At 39.0% G+C, this 23,335-nt stretch overlaps 1 protein-coding gene and 2 long non-coding RNA genes across 3 annotated transcripts; all 3 read left to right on the forward strand.

Annotated features, from left to right (window-relative positions):
• The first annotated feature begins 1,245 nt into the window (after positions 1 to 1,245).
• LOC149668050 (uncharacterized) lies at positions 1,246 to 2,527 on the forward strand. The gene is made up of 4 exons (XM_089840936.1): positions 1,246 to 1,411; positions 1,513 to 1,677; positions 1,743 to 1,805; positions 1,882 to 2,527. Exons 1-4 carry the CDS (start codon positions 1,246 to 1,248, stop codon positions 2,214 to 2,216), a joined length of 729 nt encoding a protein of 242 aa, XP_089697062.1. The 3' UTR covers positions 2,217 to 2,527.
• Positions 2,528 to 7,145: 4,618 nt separating this feature from the next.
• On the forward strand, positions 7,146 to 8,038 carry LOC149668051 (uncharacterized). The gene is made up of 3 exons (XR_016368118.1): positions 7,146 to 7,305; positions 7,396 to 7,493; positions 7,970 to 8,038. It is a non-coding gene; the product is annotated as an uncharacterized LOC149668051 (long non-coding RNA).
• A 12,497-nt stretch (positions 8,039 to 20,535) lies between these two features.
• Positions 20,536 to 22,313, forward strand: LOC149668052 (uncharacterized). The gene is made up of 3 exons (XR_016368119.1): positions 20,536 to 21,166; positions 21,243 to 21,348; positions 21,746 to 22,313. It is a non-coding gene; the product is annotated as an uncharacterized LOC149668052 (long non-coding RNA).
• Positions 22,314 to 23,335: the final 1,022 nt, after the last annotated feature.

Raw genomic sequence — 23,335 nt, forward strand, 5'->3', positions numbered from 1 at the left:
GTCACATCTGAGACCTCACAACACCGCTCCCGGATGGGCTCGAACTACCAAACTATTGGTTAACAGCCGAACGCGCTAACCATTGAGCCACGGATGCTCAGAAATTAAATGGTCGTCAGGTATTGTGGAAAAACTTTGGCTTTCTACGTTTCATTTGAGATCCCACAACACCGCTCCCGGGTGGGCTCGAACCACCAACCTATTGGCTAACAGCCGAACGCGCTAAACATTTTGCCACGGAAGCTCAGAAATTAAATCGTTGTCACGTATTGTGGAAAAGTTTTGACTTTTTACGCTACATCTGAGACCCCACAACACCTCTCCCGGGTGGGCTCGAACCACCAACCTTTCGATTAACAGAAGAACGCGCTAACCATTGCGCCACGGAAGCTCAAAAATTAAATAGTCGTCAGGTATTCTGGAAAAACTTTGGCTTTCTACGTTACATTCGTGATCCCACAACACCGCTCCCGGGTGGGCTTGAACCACCAACCTTTCGGTTAACAGCCGAACGCGCTAACCATTGCGCCACGGAAGCCCAAAAACTAAATGGTCGTCAGGTATTGTGGAAAAACCTTGACTTTTTACGTCACATCTGAGACCTCACAACACCGCTCCCGAAAGGGCTCAAACCACCAGTCTTTTGAATAACAGCTGAACGCGCTAACCATTGCGCCCCGGAAGCCCAAAAATTAAATGTTCGTCAGGTATTGTGGAAAAACTTTGGCTTTCTACGTTACATTTGAGATCCCACAACACCGCTCCCGGGTGGGCTCGAACCACCAACCTATTGGCTAACAGCCGAACGCGCTAACCATTGAGCCACGAAAGCTCAGAAATTAAATGGTTGTCACGTATTGACTATTTCAGCAAAATAGTCAAAAAGGTTCAGACGATCTCTTACTTTAATTTCAATGTTCACTGTTCAGAATTCGGCATTTCAGCAAAATAGTCAAAAAGGTTCAGACAGTTTACGGTTTGGTAGGATGGGAGAATTTTATAGTAGGAATTCTACTATTTTCAGCAGTTCAGACGTTCAGACATTCCGCAGATTAGTCGATCCCTCATAGGACCGCGTAAAATAACTTAAATTACCATATTTCTGTATTTGTTGTTAGCCGGTTCCAACACGAACCAGGCAGTTTGTAGTACGACGCCGAACAGAAACATGTTAGCTGTCACTAAGAGTCGTTATTAATGAGACTGCGTTGTAATTAATATGCTAGCAGTCAGAACGAATAAGAAATGTTACATGGTGTCAGACTGAAGAATCTATACGCTTTTATATTTTCTTCCCTCACTCCGAAGGATGGGAGGATTAGTTGCGCCTTAGCGGAAATGTGGATCAAAATTAGAGATCGTTCAAACCAAGGTTTCTCTTGTTCGAGGAAGCGTCTGCAGCCAAACCAAGGTCAGACTCACAGAAATTAGCGTTGCTGTTACCTGTCGCGGGACAAGTGGCAATTGATGTATTCGATTCGTCAACTCTAAAGAACTTTGACAACACTATAGCGGTTAGAAGCCCATTCAATCCCGAAGGAACACGAGGTACATTGAGAAACACCTCGACCCTAAACCTTTGTCAGAAGATGAACGCCGGTTTGGCGGACTATACCAGGAATGATACGGTCAACTATACTTGGATCTTTTGCAAAAAAAGGGGCAGAGTCAAACTCCGTTGACTCCCATTTGGGTTCAATCCACGGATAAATTCAACTGGAAAGCCATCAATTTTCCCATAGGTATATCCAGAGCATTTAATAACTCTTGTAACAAAGAATCGGCGATAGTCTGTCGAAAACCAGGTAGGCCTAAATCTTCTTTTAGGCCTCGTAAGTCAACTAACCCTAACAGCTTAACACTTTTACTTTATACTACCAGGTTGCGAAGCAGGTATTCTGCCACAATGGCCAGTTTGCTATTGGATGCATTCCGAACGCGTGACGTACGCGGACGCGGAAAGGAGTTGCAGAACGGAGAAGCAATCGCCCGTTCGGTTAGCCATGGTACACAACGCCGAGATACTGGAAATATTATCCAGGGTAGTCAGGGCCAACCAGGTATCTGGTTCAACGTGGTTGGTCATGAACGACAGTGAAATAGAGGGTGTTTGGAGATACTCCGACGACACCTTAGATGTTGAGAAACTAGGGTTGAAAGGCGAAAAAAACGGAGGTCGTACCAAAAACTGCGGTGCCATTTTCGGCAAACGATAGAAGTTCTTGATCGGGGATGAAAGATGTACCTTGACCTATCCTTCCCTGTGCGCAGTTGACGCAACAGCGCTCTCAGTCGATTTTGGTAATAAAAAGGTATGATACAGTCCATCAACAGTTTAGTCAGCAAACACGCAACTTATTAGAACAATGACAGAATGGTTGAAAAGGGTGCGACTTATTTCCTCACGAAATGCATGACACTTCAAAATTAAATCCAGTACCCTAGTTACGTCAGCGCAAATTAACCATCTGGTTATCATCACGCAAGAAATCTAAATAATGAAACCAAAATACGCGCATTATATAAATTTCCCGTGTTAATCATTCGTTGTAAAAACTTTCAGTATAGAATTCTCGAAGCTAATAAAGAAGATACCTTTTAAATTTGATTATAACAGTTTTTTCTCTTTCCCCCAATGTATTTTTTGAATTTCTGTTCAAAGGGCCTTTTGTTTTGCCAAAATGGTTTTCGCTATACTTTGACGGGCATCACAACAGTTTGATTAATGACAGAAAAAAGTGGAGGCCTTCAACCCCTGCACTTCATTGGGTTCCTCACTATCCTTGGGCCGTTCGGACCAGACGTTTAAACTCATGAGGGCCTTAAGCCTGGTTTTCACTGCCGAAAATTTCACGGAACAGTAAAAAAATAATCCGCAAAATTTTGCGGAAAATTCCTTAAAAACACGGCGACAAAACGTTTTCACTAAAACTTGTAATATCATGAAAGAGTGAGAGCTCGTAGAGACCAAGGCTTACCAGTTATGTCGAAAATGCACCAATAGCGACCTATCAATTTTCTTAGAATTTATTGTCTTTGTAAAAACGATCTTTTTTATCATATAAATAACAACTAAGCCAAAGTCCTTTAACAAATCGTTAACTATACATTTTTTTAAATTTAACTCGACCACACAAACGCCTTCAATTAAAAAAAATGGCGTCGAAAATAAACCTCTCGCGAGCTGATCAAAACCAAGCCTATGACGCCACGCATTCGTCGATTCCTTGCCGCCCAGAAAAGGCAAAATTTTGCGGCAAGTTACCTCTGAAAAAACGGCGCAGAATGCGGTTTTTCCTGCGTTTTGGGCCAGTGAAAACCAGGCTTTAGGTGACGAAGTGAAAACAGGAAACGCCACGTACCCCAATGGTACGCAGGTTACCTGTTCTTACTTAAATCGTGGTAATTTGAAGACTTGGTTATGGTCGGACGGAATATACCAAGCTCCGAATGTCCTAGCGGCACCCAATGTCATAGCTAAGGAATGCCCTCCGAACCTCGTCCAATGGCCCAGCGCCTTTACGGATCCAACGCCACAAACTTCGAGAAAAACATGCGATAACTTCGTAGTGGCCGACAACTTTTACCGCAAGTTACATTGGCGTAGAGTTCTATAGGCCCGTGGGGCCCAAGCCCCTCCAAAACTTTGTCATCATCATGTGTTTGTTAAATCATGAAGATAGTGACCTCATGAAAATAATTTTTACGTATAACTGTTGCAAATAATCACTAAAGCGCAGAGGAGTGTTTTCCGAACAGAATAGTTTTATTTGGTTCCGTTATATCCAAGGTTAACCACGTTGAACCATTACCCTTGAAATTTGAGTGCGAGAGAGGAAACAACGTTGACTCTTCTTGAAGCTATTCATCCAAAACACTTTGCGAGAACGGCGTCCGTGTATACAGGAAATGTTACTGGCTCGAAACTAGTATGTTGAACTGGTTTAGGGTCGATGCGCAATGCGTCAGGAGGAATAGTAAATCTCGCTCAGCTAAAATAAACACGCCGGATATTCTAAAGGGTCTCAAGAAATTAGTCGGAAAGAAGCGCTATTCCTTTAAGCGTTTTATTATGGGAGCGAGCGACTTAGACGAGGAAGGTGAGTGGCGATACCTTGACGAATCAGAGGTTACGTCGGATCAATAGGGAAAACTATGGTATAAGGGTCGTTTTAACGGAGGGCGGGCTGAAAATTGCGCGGCAATGCGCGGTGATGGAGAAGTTGAATTGATTGACGCGAATTGCGACTCGCCTAATAGTCCCATTCTTTTGCGAAGTACCTGCCAATGAAGATGCAAGGAAACCTTTCATCCACGTAGAATGTAGAACATCACGATACGACGGAAATGACATGCCTTCCGTTTGCGACAAAGGAGTCTATTTAAGGGGGAGGACAACTGACCTAAAGTTCGAATCTTTTTCAAACGATGGCGCTCAGATCTGCGGGGAATAACACAATTCTATCCCCCGTGTAGTAGGTATTATAGTGGATATTTAGAAGTTTTCCTTCTATAAACCATCCCTGTACCGGAATTCAGTTAACTATTTATTATTATTCAACGCTATACTAACGCCGATAGAAATAACTGTCATGAAGGCTTTAATGTATTGTACATAAGGTGAGACGAACCTGATCTCGCATCTTTGAAAAAGGGGAATTTTTTTTTTCCAAGCGCGGTTAAGATTACCAGGTTTACAGGTTTAAGTTGTTCGCCGTACAATGGTACGCCCTTTTGAATCAGGGCGGCTCCCTAAAAGTGGGGGAGCGCAGCAGAAGTTAATATGTTAAACAATATGCGCGAATGTTACACTGTTTGTGGTGGCAGCGGGGAACGGAAGCCTTGAGATCTACCGGTCCAGAAAATGCGGTATGGATGAGTCGGGGTGGGCGCGTCGCCAGGCTTCGTTTTTGGTCTACCAGGTCATGAGGATGGCCCGAACGGCGTCGTGGTCCCAAACGGAGCCCTCCAGACCCAGAACGACTTCAAACGGGCTACCACGATTGACACGGCGCCAATGGGAGGTTGCGGAGGAGGGACACGTCTCTGGACACGCCATTAGGACGTGAAAGACATCTTCGTCTTGAAGACCACAGAGGCGACAGGTGCGCTGGTAATCGCCGAAGTCGGCGCGGCGGACACCCGTAAGCAGGGACCAGTGAAAGGGAAAGGGTGTGCGTTACTGATCAGGGATAGATAGCGACCTGAACAAGTGGGGATGTTCACCTCGACATTTTTCATTAAGGGGGAAGACCACTGAAGACAACCCAAAAGAGTTCGAGTCCAGTGTTCAAAATAATAGCCCCATACGGATAAAATTTTACTCACTTATAGTTTAAGCCCTCTCCTAGCGATTAAAATAGTTTTCATTATTTTTAACTCAATATCTAAGTCAGAATATTTTTTCCCGCTGGTGAAGTTTTGGCTGTAGTTATTCAAGACCAGCTCTTACAATTCAATACCTAATTTTTTGCCTATTATGTCATTCAAAAGACAATTTTGAGCTGTATCGATTAAAAAAAATTTCAATTAAATCCGCCCACCTGACCTGTGAACACCTGAGAATGTTACGGGAATTTTATCTTTGGATAGCACAATTTCTTTCATTGACCACCATTACGTGAATGGTTTGCCCCTCGCGGGACACCGTTACCCCTTTTCCAATAGAAACGCTTGTAATATCTGTAAAGTTTTTTTTCTTGATACTACTATACCTATGAAACCAGAGCTGTACTTCTCTTCCCTATTGAAAGTACATTTAGTATAGCTTTGAAGGCACTGAAGTATTCATCTGAAACATGGTGACATTTAAGAGGGTCTAAACTAGGCCTAATGCAAATAAATGTAGCGCTATTCGAAAGAAGGGATAATTTGAGCGTCAGATAAGGTGTGAGTCTTGCTCCTAAAATGTACACGTAGTTTACGGTTAGTGAACCTTTGCATCATTTTAATACAGTAATGGCAGTGCTGCGTATGCAAACGTCATGCTCTTCTCTCTTAGCTCAGTGTCATCCCCCTACTGGGCGCGTACAGTATCCCCTCTTACAAGAGCAAGCCCAGATGGAGGGATACACAGTCTACGCCCCTCTCTACCGCCACTAGTAGTCAATTTTGTTACAACGAGATCAGTTTTTAGCCGCATCGTATGATGAACATCTACGATGTGGGTCTTAGTTTGACCTGGCCTGTTGGTGGTGGTGGTGGTGGTGGGGGCGTCGTGAAAGAGAACTGCCTTAGACAGTATAAAATTTTTCGGTCGTCATTGAAGGGAGAGTGAATGGGAGAGAATTGGGGTGAGGTGATATATTTCGTTCCTGTATTTTAAAAGGAAGGGAATTATAATTGTTAGTTTAAGCATTGGATTTATTTGTACTAGCAAAGTTAAACATTGAGAATTGTATTTTACGTTTGCTCGATATATTTAAAGCGAGAGAGAGGACTATGTTATTGCCTTAATTTAAATCGAAGGTTTAATACTCCCTTTAAAATTCCGATCACCCGTGGACAATAAGGGTTTCACGCCATCAATCATCCCGATCCCCGATTTCAAAATTCAAAGAAATGGAGGGGGATTTTTAAGAAGAAAAAGCAAGTAAATACCGACGTTATATGTAGAATGGTGTTTATTATTAGAATTTCTCCTCAAATCGAGAAGAATTTTAAAAGAAAGTCCGAGCGGGCAAGAATTCTAGAAGCGCGCTTTAGAAATGTTTTTAGTTTCTCCTTAGCCACAAGGTATCAATGGGATTAATAGTTTTACCTGAGTAGTAGTGGTAGTAGTAGTAGTAATATTAGTAATTTAGTAACGGGCGTTGGCGATATTTGATTCTCTTTGCCAAGCAGCCATTGAAAAATTATTCCCTCTGACCGGTATATTAGGGGATATTTCACTAGAAGTATATTTATTGTAGTAGGGATAGCGAGAGTACGTAAACGATGTGGCTTAATTATGGGCTAGACCATCTTGTTAATTTATTTAGCAGCAAAACTTTTCCTAAGACTTTATATCGCTAACCAACTTCGAAATTAAAATGTATATGGCATTAGAGTTAAGTCTTCCTTAATCACCCCCTAAGAAAAAAATCAAGTTAATCGAAAAGAAAAAGACCACCAAGTAAAGTTCTTGACCAACCGGTCAGCGTTGGCCATGCCCCTGGTCCTTGGGAAATACCGGTAAATGCTCCCAAGTCTTTTAATGATGGAGAAAAGATCATGGAAGTACCAAATACTTCCGTTGTAAGACAGTGTCATAATTGCGGGGGTATGGGACGCAAAATGTGCAATGTATGTCATGGGAGAAAGAAGGTAATTTACTCTCTGATAGGGTTGACCTAGTTAAAGCGATGTTTTTCGTTTAACTCAAGGTTAAATTTTATGGATTGTTTTTTTCTCCAGGAAAATTGTAGTAAATGTTATGGTAGTGGGTTAAAAGTTCAAAAAGGAAACCATTTAGAAAAAATTTGTACAAATTGTACGGGGACTGGGAAAAAGGAGTAAGTATAGGCTTAACTTCACTGTTGCTTTCACGAATTGCAATAAACTTACCTTAAGCCTAATGTTCAAAAATTAGGATTAGCCAAAAAGACCAAGGCTTGCGATTCAAACTAGGCTTAGGTCTAAAACACCAAGGCTTGTGATTCATAAAAAACCAAGGCTTGCGATTAAAACTATAGGCTTAGGTCTAAAACTATAGGCTTAGGTCTAAAACACCAAGGCTTGCGATTAAAACTAGGCTTAGGTCTAAAACACCAAGGCTTGCGATTCAAACTAGGCTTAGGTCTAAAACACCAAGGCTTGCGATTAAAACTAGGCTTAGGTCTTAAAACACCAAGGCTTGCGATTCAAACTAGGCTTAGGTCTAAAGCACCAAGGCTAGGTTTAGTTTCAACAAATATAATTTAGGCTTCATTATTGATTATACTTTACGCGGTTCATAATTAGGCTTAATGATTAATTAATTCAAACGTAGATGTAAAAAATGTTCTGGAAAATGACATAGACCTTGTAAGATATGTCTCGAAACTGGGAATCTCAGATTCTTCGTTAGACTTATAGTTCAATGGTGAGAAATTAAGCAAATATTTTACATCTGGTCTTTAAAAAATCGTGTTTGTTGGTTTAAACTTCAGGAAAACTCATATAGATGATAAAATAACTGAGGCAACTATGATTCCTATTGAAAAAGTTCGTCAAGTTACTGGTGAAGTCGCTTTTGAGGAAGTTGGGCCCAAAGTAAGCCCCGCCTTTATGGTGTAAATGCGAGACTAATAACGCGACTTAATTAACAATAGGTCGAAGCTATTAAGTACTTTCCCGACGAAGCGGTTAATGTCGCCTCTCAAACCTTAGTCAACGAACATCATTCTGGGTTCCCATTGGAACGAATTATAGAACAGGTGAATTTAGGCTTAACGTTAAGCCTAATCTTTTAAACGACCTTAATGAAGCATAAGTGTTTCTCAATCAATATTAGATTTGATTATTAAAATTAATCCTAACCAAGGGATTAGTTTTAAAACGATCTTTCATCTTAAAACCCACTTTCTTTCGATACTACAATGCTTAATATTTAGCCTAACCCTAAAAATGTTCATCTAAAACTTTAAGCCTATTGTCCTTAAACACGACAGATATTAGGCTTAAAATTAAGCCTCGTCCTTTGCCCATTAGACAAGGCCTAACCCTTGTTTCTCGTACTTAAATTCTACGTTTATGGACACGAAAACAAAGTATTCTTTCCGGATTATCCTCAAAAATATTGCTGGGGATGCACTATTGCGTAATACCATACTATTTGATTGATAAATTCACATTCAGTACAAACTATAACATTTGAGTGACTTGTAACGAACCAATTTAAGCCAATAGAACTTTGGTATGGTATGGTGAAAACTATATTTTCAACACCATCTTTCCCGGTATTGTAAACAACTTTGTAACAAACAAACTTTTTTCTACCAAGCTCAGTTAATATTGCTCAATTGTAAATCAACTAAACTAAGCCTTTGTAGTAATAAGCTACTATAAGTGATGTAATAGCAATAAGTATACTAGTGAAGTTCAGAAATTTAACCCGCAACATACATGATAGAAAACAAACCTTATTTTCTCTCAAGAAATTTAGCTTTACCGGAAATGTGTTTTACTTATTGGTATTAAGTTATTTATGGTAGGAAACCTAAAATACTCGAGTGAATAAATTAATGTTGTTAAAAATGATGACGGTTTTATTTCCCGCTAAAGTTAATTTGTCCTTCACTGTAACGATTTGTAACCTATACTTCTTAATGCTATGCTCGAGCTAGTTCGAGAACGACGCAAGAACTGACTACACTCCGTTAATTTGGCAGTCCATCTTCCTATTTTGTCTGTGCTTAAGCCTTTGATAGGGCCTCACCAGGCGTCGCTTTACGAGAATCTATGACGTTTCACCTACGTCACTTCATGACAAGCTCTCATTAACCAGTGACTAACTTATGAAACATATCTTATGAACTTACGCTATTGTTATAAGGTAAATCGTCAACCTTCAAACGTTATGGGTTTATTTACACGTACACTAAACTTACCTGCATGGGATTCAGTACCAAATGATCGTTTCATAGACCTAGATACCTTTAACGACAGGTAAAATTACGCAACATTAACACTGGGTAGTGGGTACTATCATAGGTAGGTTTATATGATATGTTCCATAAGTATGACACTATCTATACTTCACACTACTATTCATCTTTTACACACGGAAAGATAATTATAGACTTCTTAATTACCTCTAATATCGATTCCTTCAAAAATTCAACGAATGTGGGTCTAACATATTCGTTAGGAGCGTTAAAAGTGACAAGCACTTTATTGTGGACATAGTAACTTAGTCTAATTCCGTGAGGATAATCTGATTTACAAATAAAATAAAATCATAATTGATACAATAATTAATAACACAATTTTAAATAGAATGATTAATATATATATATTTTTTTAACTTACAGGGAGTTTTGAAGAGAGTGACACACATACCGCAGAGTGGAAAGATTGTCGAAAAGTTAGGCTATCCTCCTTCTCGCTGAAGATTTTCGTGACCATAAGCATATCGTTGAATATAAACACTTCCCTCTCGTGAACACCGGGTCGTTGCTTTTTACTGACGTCGGAAACCTCGTACAGTCGCCATGCGGACCAGACGAAACGTCGATGTGGTAATGCGAGATTCTGAAATAACAAACAAGAAACGTAACTTATTATTAAATATAATTAAATATAATAAACTCTTCAAAGGGAGATACAATGAGTTATGTAGGGGCGTGTTAAGAACTTTATTTTGTAGTAGCGTTACTATTTAGCGTATTAGTGATTGGGCGATATCACGTGACTGTAAACGTTTTTCACGACTCGGCGGATAGATTCGCGAAAACACTTATGCCCATTCTAAATGCACTACGAAATTCACGCATGCCCAGTACAGCTCTATTAGATGAAAGAACCGCCCCTCATAACACAATGTAGGCCTACATCCCGCTAAACAAAGAACACTTTCTTTTCGTCTATTTTGCATTATAAGCTTATAAATAAAGCTTATTTATAAATAAATTTAAACTTAAGCTCTAATAATAGCATAGTTAATTATAAAAAACTTACGGGTTTCTTTCCAACGATTCTTTGATCAATACACCACTTCGACATTCTGTTGCGCGCATGCCCGATGCCCCGCGCTCGAAGCGCCGCAAGGGGAAAGACTAGAACCTGCTCTTTGTTACCCCTACTAGCAAAAGCGCAACCCCTCGTGGTTTTTCCCCTGCCCATCTTAATAAGTACTAGTTCGCAGTAGCCCGCTGTGGCGCCCTAGGTAATGTCAAAGTGGTGTATTCTCGAAACTAGAGTGACATGATCAGTACCGGGTTTAAACTCATTGGCTTTGATTCTTTCGTATATTCCCGTCAACATCTCTTTATCCAAGTCATGACAGTCCTCAGCACCTAAGAATTAAAGTAATTGGCAAGGCTTAGCACACGCAACACTTAATCCTAATTATCTCTAAGAGGAATATAAATATAATAACTAAAAACGAACCTGTTGTACTTTTAATAAAGTCTTCGAGCTTCATCCGATTCTCGGCTTTCATGTTAGGCGTATGTAAATCAGTGTTGAGCATAATAATGGCAAAAGCAAAAAATATAAACGGTGTCTTTGTTGCCAATATCCCCATTACAAGAAACGAATCCTTTACTGAATTCTTCAACGATACGGTCGATCTTTTGAGCCTCACCGGGAAGCCTGAAGTACGTTTGAAATTTACGAAGAGCCTCGTCGACTTGCATACCAGCCAGATCTAACTCCTGGACAAAACATCTGGAAACAGAATTAAATTAGGTTAGAGTTGGGCAAAAATTAAAAATAAATGCATCAATTCTTCAAGTCTTAAACTTGGAATAAATTATTTTGTTGAGTTTGGATAGGAATAGCTTGGCTTAACAAAGGGTCTTAAACTTAAAAATAAATTCTTTCGGAGTGTCTATTTGTGCCCGGGTTGCGGGCAGAAATAGCATAAAGGGTGCTAAATTCGCCCGGGTTCCGGGCAGAAATAGCGGCCGACTAATGCGAGGCTAAAAGTGCCCGGGTCCCGGGCAGAAATAGCCGGCCCACAGTGGACTGTCTATATGCCCGGGTTCCTTACTGAAGTTACTGATGCAAACCCGGGCACAAATAGCGGGCCCACAGTGGGCCGTCTATTTGTGCCCGGGTTCTCGATTTTTGAGAAACCCGGGCAGAAATAGCGAGTCCACAATGGGCCGTCTATTTCTGGCTTTGGCAAAGCATTTTGGGTGTTCTCGTTTTTCTTCTTTATTTATTTCTTATATTTCCCTCCTAATATCCGGTTCACGGTATCTCAACCAATAAGAGGTCAGAGTTAGATGCGCGCGCGCACCGGAAGCTTAGAGGTAAACTTTCGAAGCGAGAACACTCCAGCCAAGCCTAATACTCCCCCTCTTTCTACCCTCTTTGATATATCTAAACTAATCTTCATAAATATAACAAGTTGGGAAAACCAAAATATTACCTCTCCGTGTCGAGAAGATTATATAACCTTAAGTATCCAATGAAAACGTCGACCTTGATAGATATAGGGGGCAATGAATGAAATATATCACAATGCACGGGCCTTGATAGATATAGGAGGCAATGAAGGAAATATATCGCATGCACGGGCCTTGGTAGATATAGGAGGCAATGATAATCTCTCTCTTTGCACGAGAGGTTGATCTTTAATATTTAACTAAATATAATTATTTTTAATTATTTTAATCTTCAATAATTAACATTAATAATAGTTAAATCGTTTAAAATAAAGTTATACCGATTATTTTCTCAAACTTTGCTAATATTGACGTTTAAAGTGAAGGGTACCACTCTTCCAGCTTTCTTCAAATTGTAGGGTATATATACGATTCGTTTCCATTATAACAGTAAGAAAAAAAGCGCAATTGCGAAAACCTTTGTCAGCGATCCTACCTTAGGGAGGCTAAACGTTTCTCGTAACCCTAGCTGATCGCCGCGTATATCCTAAAACCAAACGATGATAATGGAGTGGAACTTGGAAGCCAATGATACAGATTGGTGTCTATGTGGAATAGACGGAAGACCAGTGGATGGTGGTGTTAGAAGCCAGTGTAAGTGCAGATGGGTGTCAATGTGGGATTGACAAAGAATTGAAGATGGTGGTGATTAGAAGCCAGTATGTACAGACTGGTGTCCAAGTGGAATGGACGAAGACCAGAAGATGGTGGTGATTAGAAGCCAGTAAGAACAGACTAGTGTCCGTGTTGGATGGACAAAGACCAGAAGATGGTGGTGTGAGAACTTAAAGGCCGGGAAACGGCGAGAAGGGTTCTTGTCAAACTGAAAACCGTGCATCGAACTAACAATGGGCGACCGTGCTTCAAACTTTTTAGAGGTTCTTGTCAAACTGAAAGCCGTGCAAAGCGGTTCTTGTCAAACTGAAGATAAACAATGGACAATCTCTTAAATTTGGTTTCCCCGACTTTTTGCATCCCCCATTTAAGAGACTGTCCATTGTTTATCTTCAGTTTGACAAGAACCGCTTTGCACGGCTTTCAGTTTGACAAGAACCCCTAAAAAGTTTGAAGCAGGGTCGCCCATTGTTAGTTCGATGCACGGTTTTCAGTTTGACAAGAACCCTTCTCGCCGTTTCCCGGCCTTTAAGTAGAGGAGCCATTTCCGTGACTGTGAAAGCAGTTCGGAAATGGCGAACACGTTTGCTCCGATACGCAAACTGCGAACGCGGTCACGTGGGTGTAACAACGGACAGACAGACAGACACACAGACACACACACAGACACGGCCGTTACAGAACCTCTCCTGGACTACGTCACACGGAGAGGTAAAAAGAACCAGCCACTTGGTCTTGACGGTTACAATTTTTTATATTTTATATGCTGTTTCGAATAAAAGAAATAAAATGTTATCGTGGCCCTTTAAATAGCATTTAATAAATGGTTTTTCCACTCAAGTTTACATGTCTAAACGTCCTGACTGACTGATCATCAACGCCCAGCACAAACCGCTTTGCCTATAGGAAGAAGCTTAATCTACTTTGAAGAAACGTTAGTAGTGGGTACTCATTAAGAAACATTTTCCACTTCGCGGTCATCTAGTAAACAGACGTGAAGAAATGTAAAAAAAACTTTCCTTGCGGTATAACGAATAACGTCCGTAGGTTCCAGACGCTGTCATTTTGTTTACTGGTTCATTAAATCACATCTTTAAATTTAGCGCCCAGTTAAGTAACCAAACATGACGAACCGGTACATTTTAAACTTTACCATGTCAACGCCTTGATCACTACACCAAACTTCATTATCTAATTTTTTATAAGTGAAGATAAACCAAAGGGTTGTATTAATTATTAAATACAACTTAAATAACCTTAAGAAATGCCGAATTTCTTATGGAAGGTTTGCACCAATGATATCAGGAATCCATAAGCTAATGGGAATCATTGTGCCCCGTATCTTCCATGCTAATTTTTTGTGGGCGGGGCTTGAGGGCTCTCTGTCACGCGTCATAATTCTGACGTCTTTCTAATTGTGATTTCATTGGTTTGTCTTCTGCTGTGGACAATAAAGTAGCGAACGTAAATGACTGTGACCAGAAATATATTACTTTACACGAAGTTCCCTTCTCCATACCTCGCGCCGGCCATCATCTATGAAGTATTTTTACAGGCTAGAAACGGTACCGTTCCTCCCAAACAGCGAGGCAGAGAGGTGAAAATAAAAACGCTAGCGTCGCGTAGTGAGAAAAATGTGCTTTTCTTACAATCGTATCATGGTTGTATCTTATGCATCGGCTTCTCACTTGCGCGAAATACAGTTGAATCCCGCCGTTTCTAGGAAACGTCAGATTATCTTGGCAGTGGCCATTTATCACAGTTCTCTCTCGAGAGGAAAAATTTTTCTCTTCGCGAGTAGCGCGCGTCGGGAGGGGGAAAAATTCACGCCTCTTCACTCTTGCAAAGTTTTTTTTTCGGGTTTTCTCTTCATAGATGATGTCCACGGTACTAACCATTATTGAAGTGAACTTCGTGTAAGGTAATATATTTCTGCTGTGACCTACCAAAGGGTGGTCAGGATCGGCCGCATGGTCCAACTCGCAGCGAGATTAATTATTCGTGACGCAAAATTTATCATGTATAATGATTAGTCTAGCTCCTCCTTCAAAGCACGCCTAGAGAATTTTAGAGAAAATGGCTATACACTGAATTCAAGATGCTTATGAATCCACGATTTTATAGATAGGGATTTTGTATGAAAACGATAACATTAGAAAGTTTCACGTTACTCAAAAACTATAGACCTATCGCCACTGCCTCATCAAAGGTCACTTCTCTGAAAACTTTCACAAATATCGAGTTTCTGGGCCTAAATCATATTTACGTTGAAACACAACTCCAGTTACGCATTTCATAACGTTTCATACTTTTTGTTGTTAAATTACTTACGGTGCATTAAATAAAATACTATATCACGTACCATCACATTTTTGCCACTCCGAGTGACGATGACGTCACGGAGAGGTGTTAGACTGGACGTATCTGTGTGTGGAGGGTGAGTGTGTGTGTCTGTCACCGCGTTTGTAGTTGGCAAATCGGATCAAACGTGTTATCAGAAAGCATTTTTTGGCTTCTACTCACTTATGATTAAGAAGTTCACGGGGATCGGCTAAGGTTAGGAGAAACGTCTAGCCTCCCAATTGCAGGGCTTCCACCAAAGGTTCACGCAATTGCGGGTTTTCTTATCATTTATTGTGAATCAATCGCCACCCAAAATTTCCAAAAATTGTTAAAAAGGCATACTCTTGAATTCAAACGTCAACAACAGCTGTGTTTGAAATCATTTTAGGAATAAAGTTTCTTAAAACGATTTAACTATAATTAAGGTAAATTAATGGCGATTAAAATAATTAATATCAATTATATTTAGTTAATTATTTAAGAAAAACCTCTTAATTTCGTCTCGACTCGGAGAGGTTTATTTTGGTTTCCCAACTTGATTATAACTTGGGCTATATCATCTAATTCAAGTTTTCTTATTGGTAATAAATCTTTAACTGCCTATGGACTTTAAAAACTTCCTACTAAACTTAAAAACCCAATTAAAAAAATAAGTATAAATTAAATATCGTTCTAAACATTAAAGTACCGGTATGTTATTGCCGGAAGTGACCGAGCTTGGTACAAACGTTTCGGTGTTTACCAAAACTGCATCGTAACTTAAAAACGCCACTAAAAGAACTTTATTGACTACAACATAAAAGATCTGGCTTGATCCGTTTACCTTGGTAACCTGGTGGTTTTATTTTTTGACACCGTCAAGTTCAAATAATTTTAAATACGCCTCTACATTGAACCTTTTAAACGATACGTGAAAATATTTTCAAGTTTCAACACCTACAGATTAACAGACTGCTCTGCTTCACATCATTCAGCAGCCAATTGTAAGAGCAAGGATAATTTAAAACGGACTATACTTGTACTAACAAGCTCGTGTCATTTCACATACGCCCTGTCCTCGATAGGATCCATTTCAAGTCTTGGGATCTGCGACTAGTGCCTTTAACTTCGATTCTACTATTTCGAATAAGATTCCAATAGTAAATCAATATTCGAAATCATATTCAATTACTTGTCATATAGAATAACTCTTAGACAGTCAAAATTTCCCTTTAAGTGCATGTGCAACCAAAGGCTTCCGGAAGCCATAACTTTCCAAGGAGCAAAAGCAAGTCGACAGTTTTACGTGTAGGCATGGAGCTTCAGCAAACCTCTGGGGGCTCCCTTTAAGTATTCAAAAACATGTCGAATAATCGAAACATAAGGAATAATCGATTCAAAAAATCAAAGGCAAGAGAAAGGGAATTCGCTGGCTTTCAGTTTTTATGGAAATTTTTGTGTGGCATCATTATTAAACAAGAAACATTACGAAAACTAAATAACACCTCATAATGTCAAATGTCATTTAGATTTTGAACAAATGTAAATTGATATAAATGTAAAAGCGAAAATAAGCTGACTCTAAAAGCAAGCAGTTGGAATTTTTAATACGCCTATATTGATAAGCATCATTCCTGAGAAATTTGCTTCAATCCAGATCAAAACCTAACAATAGCTTAAATGCCTGCAGTTAACGTTAGGAAACGTTATGGCGGTATACTTATTGAACGGTAAAAGTAGGACCATCTTTCTCTATTTGAGCTGGTAGTGGAGGAGGTACAGTACTGGATTAGCTCAGAATTGATACACTCCACAAGTCCGAAGTGAACACTGCAATGATACAGCTTTCTTTCTTTCCACATATACAAAGTCGTAGCTGGTAAAGAGTCTTTCATTGCACGTTCTATGTCACACTTGTTTTTCGTGTAACCGAGTGACACAAACCCACACACTAATTATCGATGTACTAGCTACGCTTCGTTACTATACTTAATCACACGTAGATAAAAAATTAGTTCGAAATTTTTACTTCTCCGAGTGACGATGACGTCACGGAGAGGTATTACGCGTTCGCAGTTGGCAAATCGGAGCAAACGTGTTCGCAATATCCGGACCACGTTCGCAGTTCACAGAAAGCAATATTGACTTCTACTCCATTATCATCCTTCGGGTTTATTTAATTATTTAAGAAAAACCTCTCAATTGGGTAGATAGTCCTCGTCTCGATTCGGAGAGGCGTAATTTGGTTTCCCAACTTGTTATTTTTTGCACACAGGCAAACTAAAGAAACTACCTTACATTTAACAATCCTTTTTTAAATGTCTTTGGCGGTTTTATAACTCCTAATGCTTCTTAGGAAAACATTGAATTTAAGTTTAAACTTCATATTCGGATATGATTGATTAAGTTTCAGAAATTACTCTTCTACCAAAAGTTCATTTCAAAAATTATGGAATTTGTAATGAAATTCCTGTTAAACGAGCTTACAAATAATGAAATTGTTTAAGAAAATTATGTCTATTTGAATGGTAGAAGTAGTTTTGTAATGAAAACTAATACAATTACTGTAGGAATAACATTATTGGAATTTAATTTTTAAATCCCGCGCCAACTTTTCGTCTGTCAAGTGTTCATCAGTCAAACGCTACGTCACGCCATCAAAAAAACCATATCGATTAGATGGTTTTTTTGATGGGCAAGCGCTGAGCATCATGACGTCAAAACCGGAAACGCGAAAAAGCGTACAGTAGGAAAAATCTCACATCGTTTAGTAAGCGCTGTCACCAAAGAGGGTTACTGAACGTACCCCTTGTTTCCTTGTCACGGTTGGTGGACGGCACTGGACGCCGGCAGGGCCGGAAATAAGCACAGGACACTGGACATTGTCCAATAAAATTTTAAAATGTCCCATAATTTTGTAAAAAACTAAGGGGGTCACTGGACAGTTTGACCAATGAATTTCCCGAAGTTTTGATAGCTTGACTATGGAGGTGCGATACAATTTTTACACACTCCAGTGGACAATGTCCTATAAATTTTCCAGTCAAGCAGGGGGTCAGTGGACACATGTCCTATAAGAAAATTTTCTTATTTCCGGCCCTGGGACGCCGGGAAATCATAAGCTATAGCCGTTAACTCAGGGATACTTATCCTGGGATAAGACATGAGAGATGGAGCTGGAGTTCCGTTGTCTGCTAGAAACTACCACCAAGGAGTAGTATTATTGTATACTTAGTTGAAATTGAAGCGTTACTAAGAAAACATTCATTCTTGCTCCGAGAAACTACTCCATTGAAAGTGGCAATGGAATTAATCGACATAAGATTTCAGAAAATGTACTAGAAATTTAAAAAGGAATGACCACTAGTATTTTTTAAAGGAATTATGTCATATATTAGGTTATGAAATACATTGAAAGAAGATGCGATCATTGGACATCATAGACATATAAGAGTGTAGACAGCCTACTATTGACTGTTGAAAAATCTCGCTTCACATCCTCGAGAACCATGTAGGGGCAAACCACTAGCGCAAAGTCTGCGCAATAATAGAAGTGCTGTCAGTTGTGACGTCAGATCCAAGGTGAAACGTCACGAGTCTGCCTTTAGCAATGGGCGGCCATGACAGTTACCGTTTTTTCTTTATGGGAAAACAGCATGGGTGACGTCACACCGGCGCTTCTGACAGCACTCTATTTCAAAACCATAGCCTCCTGGATCACGCGACTCGCTGTTCGCGCCCAAAGAATTATTTTCCTATCTTAAAGCGCGTATCGTTGATTTTCGCTCGAAAAAAAAAGCATTTTAAGCCGAAAATCAAAGCCGTCAGCTTTTAAAATGGCCGTCTATGGGGGTACCACGTTTTTTGCCCCTAATTTGACAAAAACTGGCTCAAATCTCCTGAAATTTTAATGAGAGGTGTATTGAAGGATTTTTAATGATCGGGAAAGTTTTGAAGCTCTAAAACCAATAGTTTTTCCCTGAAATTCAGTAAAGCTTTGTTTGTACATGAGCACAACCAGAAGATCTAGATTGCTTCCGTTGACCTTTGACAGCTGTCGGCTTTTTTTCAGAGCGTGTTTGATCAAAACCTATATGATAATCATTTCTTCCTAGATGCTATTGAAAAGATAGGAATTAACATACGGAATTCAGGTGTTTGTCAATGAACTGTTGTGGTTCGGTTGAATTTTAAGAGGAGAATTCACAGCTGATACAAAGTTTTTTTAACTCAAATTTTCAAACTATTGAAGGGAAAACTAACCTATTTCTAAAATTTGAATGCTTAACCATACAAATATAAATCTAGGGAATTTCTAAATGTTGATACTAATTAGCATTTCAGGAATTATAACAAATTGTATGTGCTTATGAAACTTTTCATTATCACTAGAAAGTTACAAATTCTCTCTGGAAGAATGGAGGATTGAAGGTGGAAGGAGAGTGGGAGGTAAAGTGAAAACCAGTTTCATCAGCTAAAAACCGGTTTCAACAGCTAGTAACCAGTTTTTCTCGCCAATATTTCGCGCCGAAACCTTACCGGGAAATTTAAAACGAATAATGTACAAACAAAGCTTTATTGAATTTCAGGGAAAAAACTCTTGGTTTTAGAGCTTTAAAACTTTGCTCGGTCAGTAATAATCCTTCAGGACACCTCTCATTAAAATTTCAAGAGATTTGAGCCAGTATTTGCCAAATTAGGGGCAAAAAACGTGGTTCCCCCCATAGACGGCCATGTTAAAAGCTGACAGCTTGGATTTTCGGCTTAAAATGCTTGATACGCGTTTTTGGGCGGGCTTCTATAGCGCGAGCAGCCTGCGTCCGCGAATCGCATGATCCAGGAGGCTATGTCAAAACTTGTAAAATATTTTTGTTTTGCTCTCTGGGCGCGTGAAAATTTTCGGGAAATGCAAATTTAAAGCTTTCAAATATAAAATTAGGCTTAACATTGTAATTTTCAACGTGAATTAAAACTTTCGTAAATTATTTACGTTTTAATGAAAGGGAAAAAATAAAGAAAATTATACAAAAACCGGTTTTGCTTCGCATTCCTTACAAAACTGCATTTATACACAATCTTTGGTGACACTTTTTCAAACCAACAAAGTGCCAGAAATTAGAAATTATTATATGTGTAGCAATTTGAATTGAAGTTTAATCGATATGAGAAATTTGAGTTTAATTACGTAGTTCAAACATTTGTTATGATTCGAAATTTTACAACAAAAACGGTTTAAATGTGGCATTTCGGACCAAACAGCTAAAATTAAGGACGATTATGACTCGAGTTGAAATTGAAGTTTAAAACTCATAAAACAACACACACATAAGAACACCATTTCTGATTGTCAGAAACACGATATTGCTTTTAAAGCCACAAATCTGAATGAGGGATCTCATTTTAGAAGTAGTAAAGCGACATTTTACTTGAAATAAGTGTTCTTCTTTTCTGTTCCGCCCTAAATAATTATAATGCTAAAAGCTCATTTTGTATCTTCACAAGAATAGATTCTAAACGATTTCATATGTGAAAATCTGAGCTCCCTTTATCTCGAAACCATTTTCTGTTTTTATTCAAGATGAAAGAAGACGGTCCACGGTTTGGAGATTCCCTCCCAATGGACCGAATAGGTAAATATATAAACTAGGAGGAGATAATTGAAAAATATAACAAATCGTTACGAGTGACGTTTCTAGTCTGGAGAAATGACGCTCGCGAAGAATGCGCGTGAGGATTTGTTTTCATGCTCTAAGATAGTGTGAAAAAAAATTTCCTTACGCTCATTCCATATCCATGGCTTAACAATAAACAACCAGACTCACGTCACGTACAAAATCGCGCGCGACTGTGATGACGATTTCTTATTTTTCAACAAGTCCAAAAAGACCAATTTCTTTATATATTCACCTATTTCAATCCGACTGGAACCAAAATTGAGAGGTTCCATTCGACGGAACTCCAGCAATTTGGGCGGTTTTCGCAAAGTGGAACGAAAGGGTTCATTGCTAAGTTCTCTCCGATAATAAGGAGTACCCTAGCACTACCTCCTATAGGAGGTAGTGACCCTAGTAAAAAGTTACATTTTCAAACGATTTGAAGGCTTATCAATATCCGTACAATTTCTTTCAATATTATTGTAAATAATGCTTCAAAAGGTAAATTTATATTTAAATCAAGGTAAATAGACATGTTACAGTAGATTGTTGGATTTAAAAAGAAAATTGTTTTTAGTTCAATTTTTAAGTAGCAGAATCAAGCAATTTTAGAGTAGAATGTTCTTTTCGTTCTGATTGCTGTTTTTATTCTCATGATGAAATTTGAAAAACACTTTTCGTGGGTATGAATAAATAAGTTTTAGATGTAATTTTAGAAGCAGTAATGGAGAACAGTGTAATGTTGGCGCGCGCCAAAGTTCCGGACCCCCATTCCATGGGACGGGGGGGGGGTATGAAAGAAGAGGCGGGGTCATAGCGACAGAGGTAAAAAGGAATTGCTTATTTTTCGCCGTCCCCGTCAGCAACGTCATCAAAACGTAGTTTAAGTGAGCCAGTAAGATAATTTAAAATTTTCTTTACGTGTTGAAGGGAGGGGCTCTATACCGGGCTATGAGTCGGACTATAGTAAATACTAACCATTCTCCATTCCTGCTTCTAAAATTACATCTATCCCTGGGTTTACTTAGCGGGATGTTGAAATAACTAGTTGATAAATGTTTAACAGTTTAAATTTTGCAGATAACTCATGGATAATAGTAACTTCTAGTGGAAGTTTTGTAGAAATGAGTGTTATGACCTTATTGGTGACGAATTTATACGGGCTCTTGAAACGTCCAAATAGCCAACGGGCACATTTTGTGACCACTGGTTCTTCTAACTCATAAAAATCTTAAACTGTATAATTTTTTAGCATTTTGCTGTATTTAATTACAATTCAATTAAAAAACTATTTAATTTAAAACCTGTTGGGGTGAAATGAGGTAAATATCATGAGTCTGAGTTGATCTTATAAAAATAGTAATTTCGAAGTATGTTTTAAATTGATGTGCCAATTATGTATAGAATTTCTATTGAAATAATTTATGATCCCCCGTAAGAAAGTATCACTAACGACAGTATCACTTCAAAGACGAAAATGAATGCAGCCATGATGTTTCCTACAATCCAGACTCGGAAAACGGAAGTGAGAAAGATCAAGTTCATTGGCTCCCCCAATATCAAAGCGCCAGACTCCACTAGGTATTTTTGAGCGTAAAAGTTTGCAGAAAATCTGTGGGTAGACAGTAGACTAGTTTCAAATATTCGTTGGCAACTGTGTAAAAAAAAATAATAATAAAATTAATTATAGAATAACACATCGACTGTAATTTAACGTAAAACCTCGAGAATTATCCAGGAACTGAGTTATACCGCTGCCTACGTTAATCAAGGCCTGTGCGCGGTAGTTTCGAAGGGGGCGACTTTTAAGAAACGCCACTTCTTATTTTCCCTCCATTTTACCGCGAGATGGCATTGCGAGCTGGAACGAAACGCGCGCAAAATCTAATATTTTAAAATTCCAAGGGCGCGAAAAAGAACATTTCAAATTCCTTGAAGGGAGGGTGAAGTGGAAAATCAAGTGCTTTTTATCGATTCTTCTAGTTATTATAAGACCAGTCTGCATAGTGAAACATCCAGGAAATACAGTCTCCGAATGATTTTAAAATTAGGCACCGATACTCAGGGTTTCCCGATAGTCTCGGATCGGTTGGTTTAATATGATACTAAACCGATACTCGTTTAAAATACTTTAAATGGCGCTACGTGACATTTTTAGGTCTTTCAGTAATGTATTGATAATATTTCATTTCTATGAATGTCAATCGTGATGATTTCTCATTTATAAAAAAAGTACCTGAATTTAGTATATCTAATAACTAATAATATTATTTTGGAAATACCTCTAAACAGTGTACTTAGAAGTATAATTCATGAAATTACACTTTAAATTAAATTATTTCCTTGATCTGTAAAAATATCGGCATCGGTCGAAGAATCGAGTTTTTGGATCATAGTTCCTGTTTGCACCAGCACCGATCGGTATCGGGTTTGTTATAGTATAACATGTAGATAAAAAGAGATAGGCCTAAAATAGACTAAGATAAAAAGAGATAGGCCTAAAATAGATAATCAGCATAACAGATAACGGAAGACCTATATAAGTAAATCTGTTATCTCGCGCCAGTCAGTCTCGGTTTGACGATGAATAAATAAACTTATAATGACTTAACAAGTTGTAATTACTCGGTGACCGGCCTACACAATATGGTGTCAGAAGTTTAACCCCGC

The sequence above is a fragment of the Phalangium opilio genome, unplaced genomic scaffold, assembly GCF_054372755.1.
Source record: "Phalangium opilio isolate 3A_F unplaced genomic scaffold, DU_Popi_V2 ptg000056l_1, whole genome shotgun sequence".
Taxonomy (NCBI): domain Eukaryota; kingdom Metazoa; phylum Arthropoda; class Arachnida; order Opiliones; family Phalangiidae; genus Phalangium; species Phalangium opilio.